Below are 10,024 nucleotides of genomic sequence, written 5' to 3' on the forward strand. Positions count from 1 at the left end.
CACTAGTCTGCTGCCACCACTGTTTCCACCCACTAGTCTGCCACTGTTCCCACCCACTAGTCTGCTGCCACCACTGTTTCCACCCACTAGTCTGCTGCCACCACTGTTTCTCAGAACAAGTCGTGTGTGTGTGTGTGTGTGTGTGTGTGTGTGTGTGTGTGTGTGTGTGTGTGGTGGATGACTCTTCACCCACCCGTGGCCCTAACTCCCTGGCTGACCCATTTAAGGGCCTGACCACTGACCCATCGTGACGTCGACTTACAGGCTAGTCAAGAGAGTCACCTGGGTCACACCTGGGTCACACCTGTTCTCCTGAGCTTCTGTGGTCACACCTGGGTCACACCTGTTCTGCGACCTAACCTAACCTCACCTAATGATTTAGAATAGTTTAGGTTAGGCTAGGTTAGGCTAGGTTAGGTTAGGTTATATATAGAATATGGTTTCCTCCGTCATGTTCCTAGTATTTATTGCTCATTCAGAGAGACAGACAGGAGAAGGTAATGTTGCAGGTGGCCCGCTCATATGTTGCAGATGGCCTTGTGGGTTGCAGGTGGCCCTCTCTTATGTTTCAGGTGGCCTTGTGGGTTGCAGGTGGCCCTCTCTTATGTTGCAGATGGCCTTGTGTGTTGCAGGAGACCCCCTCTTATGTTGTAGGGAGCCCATTGTGTTGCAGGTGGTCCTAACCTATGTTGCAGGTGGCCCTCTCTTATGTTGCAGGTGGCCTTGTGTGTTGCAAGTGGCCCTCTCTTATGTTACAGGTAGCCCATTGTGTTGCAGGTGTTCCTAACCTATGTTGCAGGTGGCCACATGTGTTGCAGGTGGCCCCTTGTGTTGCAGGTGGCCACATGTGTTGCAGGTGGCCCCTTGTGTTGCAGGTAGCCTTGAGTGTTGCAGGTGGGCACATGTGTTGCAGGTGGCCCCTTGTGTTGCAGGTGGCCACATGTGTTGCAGGTGGCCCCTTGTGTTGCAGGTGGCCACATGTGTTGCAGGTGGCCCCTTGTGTTGCAGGTGGTCACATGTGTTGCAGGTGGCCCCTTGTGTTGCAGGTGGTCACATGTGTTGCAGGTGGCCCCTTGTGTTGCAGGTGGCCACATGTGTTGCAGGTGGCCCCTTGTGTTGCAGGCGGTTGTCATGACAGGGAAGGTAAGGTGGCCACATGTGTTGCAGGTGGCCCTCATAGGTTGCAGGTAGGCCACATGTGTTGCAGGTGGCCCCTTGTGTTGCAGGTGGTCACATGTGTTGCAGGTGGCCACATGTGTTGCAGGTGGCCCCTTGTGTTGCAGGTGGCCACATGTGTTGCAGGTGGCCACATGTGTTGCAGGTGGCCCCTTGTGTGTTGCTGGGGATGGTGAAGCACTTGTGGCTTATATATGCACCATCAACTTGATCCTTTAATGCTGCTGATGGTGCTGGTGTGGTGCTGGTGCTGGTGTGGTGCTGGTGTGGTGCTGCTGTTGTTGATGGTAATAGTGTTGATGGTGCTGGTGCTGTTGGTGCTGATGGTGCTGGTGTGGTGCTGCTGTTGTTGATGGTATAGTGTTGATGGTGCTGGTGCTGTTGGTGCTGATGGTGCTGGTGGTGCTGCTGTTGTTGATGGTAATAGTGTTGATGGTGCTGGTGCTCTTGGTGCTGATGGTGCGGGTGTGGTGCTGCTGTTGTTGATGGTAATAGTGTTGATGGTGCTGGTGCTCTTGGTGCTGATGGTGCGGGTGTGGTGCTGCTGTTGTTGATGGTAATAGTGTTGATGGTGCTGGTGCTGTTGGTGCTGATGGTGCTGGTGTGGTGCTGCTGTTGTTGATGGTAATAGTGTTGCTGGTGCTGCTGGTGCTGTTGGTGCTGATGCTCCTATCCTTGTAGATGGTACAATTGGAACATGTGCTCTTCTTTCTATTGCTGTTGTGGTTGATGTTCATGCTAAGGGGTGGAGGTGTGAGGGTGGTGGCTTTATTACAGTTATTCAGTGTGTGCGCGTGTATACCAGGACCTGTCATGGATATCACCACATTAGACCAGTGAGGGTGTGTGGGTGGGATGGTTGTGGGTGTGGTGGGTAGGGTGTGTGTGGGTAGGGGTGCAGAGAGCCACTTAGGTCCACTGTGGATCCAGGACAACGCCCCGGGTGGTGGGAGGGAAACAGAGAAATAAGGTCAAAGTTCCCGGAAGTTCGTGAGTGGAAAACATAATGACCGTAGTTACTATCGGCACAGTAAACTACCCCATTATGTCGTTGTTTTCTGATATAAATTTATTGAGAAATTTAAAGAGTTTATTAATGTTGGCTGTAGGAGTTTACAAGAGACATAATATTGCTCTTGAGGTTTTATATCATCAGGAGGACGTTGTGTTGTGTCAGATGGGAACCTTTAAGGGAACCCGTATATAAAACTCTCTCTTGAGTGTCTGTCTCCCCAACCAAGAGAGATTTTTGTGTATAGTTTAGAGATCACCATCGACGTCCACATATGACTGACACTTGTGTATTAACGTCACACTGGAACACAAAGGCTCAAGTTTAATGTGGTGTCATCTTCGGGCCCTTTGACTTGACCCCTTAACTGGCACTCTCAATTAACAGTCTCCTCTTATTGACGATATTAGTGTATACAAGACTACATGTGAGTGTTTGTGTTTGTATAAAAATGTTATGTCAGAATGATACTGTCTTCTCGTGTTTGTGCGTATACAAGTGTGAGTACGCATTGCTGTGTGTAGTTCCCGCCCCTCCTCCTCACACACACACACACACACACACACACACACACACACACACACACACACACTCGAGTTTCAGAACCGTGTGCGTGTGTGTGGCAGGGAGGGAGGGAGGAAGGGTCTGGTAACATAGACACTACCCCACGGAACACACAGGCTGCACCAGACTCGCCCTACTCCAGCTCACCCGTCCATATATAATGCAGAGGGACCAGGCCAGGCAGTCCAGTGGCGGCGGCTGGTGTCTGGCCTGGCTTACTGGCTCCTAGGTCACGCCAGCCAGGCTATCACGGCTTCTGCTGGGCCGGGAAGTACGGAGGTGGAGGAGGAGGGAGACGTTCTCACAGAGGCAACCAACCATATCTACTACAGCTTCCCTCTTGCTCCTACCACAGCCACTTCCTACCACAGCCACTCCCTACCACAGCCACTTCCTACCACAGCCACTCCCTACCACAGCCAATCACTAGCACAGCTACTCCCTACCACAGCCACTCCCTACCACAGCCACTTCCTGCACTCACTGCACACCACTCCTACCACAGCCTCCTACCACAGCCACTCCCAACCACCCTCCACACCCTACAACCACCCCCACCATAACTCCCCCCACCACAACTCCCCTACCACAACCACCCCTACCACACACAACCACTCCCACATTAACCACCCTACCACAACCACTCTAACACAACCACTCTGGTCAGACATCTCACGAATTGCCCATGAAATCACCCCCTACCATAGTATGAGGTAGGAGAGTGCCACACTACCCAAGGTCACCAGCAGTGTGAGCTTGTTAGTGCCAGGTCAGAAGTTATGGATAAGTGAGGTTGACCGAGAGGAGGTGGGGGTTAGGTGTGTGGTCAGGGCCAAGAAGAGTGCCAGGGAGGTCAAAGGTCAAGAAGGGTGTCAGGGAGGTCATGGGTCAGTAAGGGTGCCAGGGAGGAAGTCAGGGTCAATAAAGTTGCCAGGGAGATCAGGGTCAATAAGGGTGCCAGGGAGGTCATGGGTCAGTAAGGGTGCCAGGGAGGAGGTCAAAGGTCAATAAGAGTGCCAGGGAGGAGGTTAGGGTCAGTAAGGGTGCCAGGGAGGAGGTCAGGGTCAATAAGGGTGTCAGGGAGGAGGTCAGGGTTAATAAGGGTGCCAGGGAGGTCATGGGTCAATAAGGGCGCCAGGGAGGAGGTCAAAGGTCAATAAGAATGCCAGGGGTGGGTCAAGGGTCAGTAAGGGTGTTATGAGGTGAGGTAGTTAACGTAGGTCAGGTGTAATGGGATGAGGTAAATAGCGTAGGACAGGTGTTTATAAGGAACAGCTGTGCGTATATATAACACACCTGACTGACAACATGTGACTGTCGAGTGATGTTAATAGAAACGTTATAGTGTTAATAGAAGTTAAAACAAAATACAAAGTCAACAGATCGTACGTAAATATTTTAATTACTTAATCCTCTTTCTCTCTTCTTCCTCTTCCACCTCTTCGCCCTCCTCTTCCTTCTGTTTCACTTCTCTTCTCTTCCTTCTCCTACGAATTAACCGTAAGATCCTATGAACATATGTCTCTATAGATCTGGGTTGGTGACTGATAAGCGGCCGTAATAGGTTAAGTGAGACACCCGGCTCTCTGTTTATCTTCCCGCTGGCCAACACAACGTCCTGGATAACCGGAATAATGAGAAAATGTTGCCTAAATGCCTCACGTGACGGACTTAGTAAAAGGTGACGTAAAACACCTTTGTCCCGAGGCTCACGAGGGCTATTTTTTTTTTTTTTTTTTTTTTTTTTTTTAGTAGAACACACGGATGGTCTCCTGCCAGTAGCTGAAATACATCTAATTGGTGTTTTTCACTTTGAGAATAACCTGACGGAGGCTCCTTCAGGTAAGAGTCAAATAAACATTGGTAACTTTACTGCATTGGAGACACAGCATCACCATATACATGACTAAAAAACACTTCACTACAGGGACCAGACTTTTAATTTTTCATTTGTTCAACGACAGATGATTTTATTCAGCTCCGAGGCGGCCCCGTACGCAAGGTTAGGTTAGGTTATTAGAATACAAACTGTCTGTCTCTAGATTTGTTGATGTTAAGACAGTTTAGCTCGACTGGTAGGTGGTGCTAGTGGCCAGTCACCCAAGCAGTTATACCAGTTATGCTAACACAACGCCTCCTGATCACCAACGCGTTATTTTCATGTTTATAAACTGCCTTGATGTCGGTGTTTACGGAGTCCTTGAAGAAAGCCACACACACACACACACACACACACCATCATTTTCTACACATGTCTGTATTTTTCACATGTCTTCCGTGATTTACAAGCGGGAATGTTTTAAGAATAGTTATGTTGATATGATAGAGGATTTATCGATAATTCCGAGGTGTTACATCCTGAAGAGACACACTCACACATGACGAAGGAATTTTATCAACAACCGTGTAGTAGAAATTTCTCCCCGTAGGTCTTCAGTAATTGCTCTATTGACTCGTGTATTGTAGTTTGAGTTGGTGGCTGAATGTAATTGTGTTATTTACGAGGTACATAACTCTCTCACTGTGTCAACACTTGAGTAACAATCTGAGGGTTACATGTTCATAAGTTGTAACTCATGTGTGTGTGTATGTGTGTGTATGTGTGTGTATGTGTGTGTGTGTGTGGGGTGTGTGTGTGTGTGTGTGTGTGTGTGTGTGTGTGTGTGTGTGTGTGTGTGTGTGTGTGTGTCTTTTTTTCCTGTAACCACAACCTCGACTAGCCATTAACACCCATTAAGCGACCCTGATTTAAAATATGATAATTCAGTGATGTAATTATGTCCGTAGATACAAAGAAAATAAATACAAAAATAAAAATCACAAGTCAACAAGTTTAATATTTTTTATCGTTTATTTTAGTTGTGTTATAAATAAATATCGAGATAAAGTTTGATTTATTGATTGTTTTTGTGGGCTGTTGGGTATGGTCACTGGACGACACCCAGTCCTTGATCAACTCTGGGTGGGTAAGGTGAAAAAAGAAGCCTAATCAATCACAAATCACCAAGAATTGATCATAAGTTGCGTTAGTGAGGGAAGGGATAAGTGAGTAAGTGAGTGAGTCAGTCAGTCAGTTAGTTAGTGAATTAGTGAATTTGTCAGGGTTGGAATTCATGGAGCTGGCTGACGCAGGTAAAGCTCAGAAGGTCGCGGTAACCAGGCCAACTGATCAAACACCTCCCCCCCTACCTCTTGTTACTCCCACACCTCTGAAGGTTACCCCCCCCCCACACACACACACAAACACACACACACACACACACACACACACATCTTCTTCAAAGCAAAATGTCACAAGGTAACGCATTGTGTGACTCCCTGACATTTCGACAAGATAGTGTTACAAAGAGTGTGACCATGTAACAAAGGAGAGAGAGAGAGAGGAGAGAAAGAGAGAGAGAGAGAGAGAGAGAGAGAGAGAGAGAGAGAGAGAGAGAGAGAGAGTATACTTGTTATGCTAGTGGAGTGGTGGACAGGCGACAAGGGGAGCAATAAGCGAACTAGTGGTCTTCTTGCAGGCAGGAGGGAGTGTGGCAGGAGGGGGTAAGGGAGGGTGGCAGGAGGGAGTGGCAGGAGGGGGTGTAAGGAGGTGGCAGGAGGGGGTGTAAGGGAGGGTGGCAGGAGGAGTGTGGCAGGAGGTGTAAGGGAGGGTGGTAGGAGGGAGTGTGGCAGGACGGGGTGAAGGGAGGGGTGGCAGGAGGGAGTGTGGCAGGAGGGGGTGTAAGGAGGGTGGCAGGAGGGAGTGTGGCAAGAAGGAGTGTAAGGGTGGGTGGCAGAGGGAAGGAGGAGTGTAAGGAGAGTGGCAGGAGGGAAGGAGGGAGTGTAAGGAGAGTGGGCAGGAGGGGTGTAAGGGAGGTGGCAGGAGGGAGTGTAAAGGAGAGTGGCAGGAGGGAAGGAGGAGTGTAAGGGAGAGTGGCAGGGAGAGGGTGTAAAGGAGGTGGCAGGAGGGAGTGTAAGGGAGGGTGGCAGGAGGGAGTGTGTAAGGAGAGGCAGGAGGGAAGAAGGGAGTGTAAGGGAGAGCAGGCGAGGGAAGCGAGGGAGTGTAAGGGAGAGTGGCATGAGGGAAGGAGGAGTGTGGCGAGAGTGGCAGGAGGGAGGAGGGTAAGGCAAGTGGCAGGAGGGAGGGTGAGGGTGAGTGGCAGGAGGGAGGTAGGGTGGGTGACAGGAGGGAGGGAGAGTGGAGGTAGGGAGAGTGACAGGAGGGAGGGAGGGTGAGTTATCAGTCTATCTCACAGAGTCATGCAGGGGGTTACACACACACACACTCGGCAGGCAGCTGGGGCGTCATCATTCAGGCGGTTCATCTGGCGTTTAGTGGTGATACAGCCTAGCCTCCTCCTCCTCCTCCTCCTCCTCCTCTTCCTCTTCTTCCACATCCTCTTCCTGCTCCACATCCTCCTTCACATCCTCCTCATCATCATCATCTTCGTCCTCCTGCTACTGATTTGGAGGATACAGTCTCTCTCTCTCTCTCATAATAGCACCAGACAGCACCGACCTCCCCACAAGCACCAGCCGTCATCAGCTCGAGGGTAATGAACCGTGTTGGGTGGAGTAGGTGATACTGCAGCAGCACACCTCGAGCGTCAGCAGCAGACGGGTGGGGGCAGCAGAAGAGGTTTTATCAGATTACAAGAGCAGTGTTAGTGGGACAACATCAGTATACAACATCAGCAGAGGATGACATTGGCAGATTCAGCAGTAGTACACAACATCAGTAACAGTGTCAGCAGCGTCAGGCAGCAAACATCAGCCACAGAGACACTAAACCAGTCAAGTTAGAGGCGAAGCAGTTAATAGACTTGAGGAGGGAGGCGACCTGAGACTAGCCAGGACCCACTTGCCCGGCATACATGGAGGCATACACGAGGGGGCATACATGAGGCGGCATACATGAGGGGGCATACACGAGGCGGCATACATGAGGGGGCATACATGAGGTGGCATACATGGGAGGGGCATATATAGGAGGAAACAAAAATATACTTACACTGAGTAATACACATACACCTGTTAAACATACACCGTGTATCATACCTCACTACACTCATACGTCCACTGATTACACCTGTGTGTCTCTGGGTGTTCGAAGTGTGACACTCTGGCCTCTGTAAACAGGTTTGTCTCCGGCACACTGACACTCACACACCTGCTACACCCTCACACACCTGCTACACCCTCACACACCTGCTACCGAGAGGACACTTTCTCTCCTCCTTGCCTTCTTCTTCTTTCTCTTATACTTCTATACCCTCCCCCCACACCCCCCCACACCTCCACAACACCCCCACACCCTCCCACCACACCTCCCCACACCACACCTCCCCATCAGTGCTCTACCTGGGCGTGGTGTGGGGCAGCTCAGGTACGTTCCCTCACACCTGCACCACCAAAGGCCTCCCACCAGATACTGACGACGTCCGCACCGCCATGCCCTTACCCCTCCACCACCTCCCCATCTCCTCCTCCTCCCCCTGCACTTCCTCCACCTCTTCCCCCTGCCCCCACCTCCTCCCCTCTACCCCCGTAAAAATATCCTCAATAATCCAGACTCCTTTTGCGGATTCTAGCGACGAAGTTTTAGCAATCGATGATCACCTGAAGATTAGACACCCCAGCTCATTGTATAACTCCTGAGGATTAATCGCCTTAACCTAACCTAACCTAACCTAACCTAACCTAACCTAACCTAACCTAACCTAACCTAACCTAACCTAACCTAACCTAACCTACCAGAGAATGGAATTTCCTGTCGCCTGTGTCTGTCATGATGCTCAACGCCCCGTGTGGGAGACAAAGTGCTGTGTAATCCAACATTATTCAGCACTAAAGACATTTTTACAGCATTACACAGCATTTTGCAGCATTACATAGCATTTTACAGCATTATATAACTTTTACAGAATTATGTACTGTATTTTACAGCCTTATATAGCATATTGCAGCATTATAGAGCATTATATGACATTTTATAGCATTATATATCATTTCACAGCATTGTATAGCATTTTGTAGCATTATATAGCATTATACAGCTTATAACTGCATTATAGAGCATTATGTATCATTTTGCAGCATTATAACCGCATTTTATTAGATTCTATAGTTATCCAGAATGGTGTGCTATGTTAGTGTACATTAGTTATAAATGCTATGTTAAGTGACTTGTTTCGGGCGTGCTGAAGTGGCGTTGTTGTTGTTGTTATTGATGTTGTTGTTATTGATGTTGTTGTTGTTGTTGTTGTTGATGTTATTGTTCTTCTTGATGTTATTGTTGTTGTTGGTGGTATTGTTGATGATGATGTTGTTGTTGTTGCTGATGTTATTGTTGTAGCACGGAACCATCGTCTTAAAATCCTCTCAGGGAAACATTCATTCATGGTTCAACACATTTAGTCATAAGGGTTGTTGAGGGTTTGTGTGATGTGTTGCTAAGGGTTCAAAGCCACTCACAGCTATAGTAAGGTTACAGAGTACTTGTCGTGTAAATAAACCATCTGAAGGTGTGTGTGTGTGTGTGTGTGTGTGTGTGTGTGTGTGTGGTGTGTGTGTGTGTGTGTCCTCAAGTTAACCCGTTCACCTGCCTACTAAACTCAACACCTGACTACCTGACAAGCGTGCAATGGTTGCATTTTGACACACACACACACACACACACACACACACACACACACATCACAGTGGTGGGGTCGTTACATTAGTCACCAGCAGTATTGCCGCCCACTACATCACCTCCACGCCGCCACCTGCCGCCCACTCTGCAACTGCCGCCCACATCACACCTCCATCGCCACCTGCCGCCCACAATGCCCCTTGCTGCCCACTACATCACCCGCCACCTGCCGCCCACTCTGCAATGCTCCCTTGCCGCCCACTATCACACCTGCCACCTGCCGCCCACACCTGCTCCTCTTCCCCGCCACCCACTCACCCTCCGCCCATTCCTGCACATTTCCCCGCCGCCCACTGATGCAACACCTCTGGCCACACCTTTCCCGCCCACTCCTGTCAACCATAATCACTCTTTCCATTCTGCTGTCCAGTGTAGGCCACGGTGGTTAGCTGCCGTGTGTGTGTGTGTGTGTGTGTGGCTGTGTGTGTGTGTGTGTGTGTGTGTGTGTGTGTGTGTGTGTGTGTGTGTGTGTGTGTGTGGTGCGGTGTGTGTGTGTGTGGTGTGGTGTGTGGTGTGTGGTGTGTGTGTGAGGTGTGTGTGTGTGTGTGTGTGGTGTGTGGGTGTGTGTGTGAGTGTGTGTGTGTGGTGTGTGTGTGGTG

The 10,024-nt window shown here is 49.6% G+C and overlaps 1 protein-coding gene across 1 annotated transcript; it reads right to left on the reverse strand.

Moving 5' to 3' along the window:
* Positions 1-788: 788 nt before the first annotated feature.
* On the reverse strand, positions 789-8,609 carry LOC121854033. The gene is made up of 2 exons (XM_042348418.1): positions 8,486-8,609; positions 789-1,339 (listed from the first exon to the last, which is right to left on the reverse strand). The coding sequence occupies exons 1-2, from the start codon at positions 8,607-8,609 to the stop codon at positions 789-791; spliced, it is 675 nt and encodes a 224-aa protein (XP_042204352.1).
* Between the last annotated feature and the right edge of the window lie 1,415 nt (positions 8,610-10,024).

The sequence above is a fragment of the Homarus americanus genome, unplaced genomic scaffold (assembly GCF_018991925.1).
Source record: "Homarus americanus isolate GMGI-L3 unplaced genomic scaffold, GMGI_Hamer_2.0 scaffold33452, whole genome shotgun sequence".
Taxonomy (NCBI): domain Eukaryota; kingdom Metazoa; phylum Arthropoda; class Malacostraca; order Decapoda; family Nephropidae; genus Homarus; species Homarus americanus.

Coding starts and splice junctions, on each gene's coding strand:
- LOC121854033 (XM_042348418.1), bottom strand. CDS start 8,609: ATGCTGTGTAATGCTGTAAAAATGTCTTTAGTGCTGAATAATGTTGGA. Junction 1,340..8,485: donor ACAGGAAATTCCATTCTCTG/GTAGGTTAGGTT, acceptor CACCATCCCCAG/CAACACACAAGGGGCCACCT.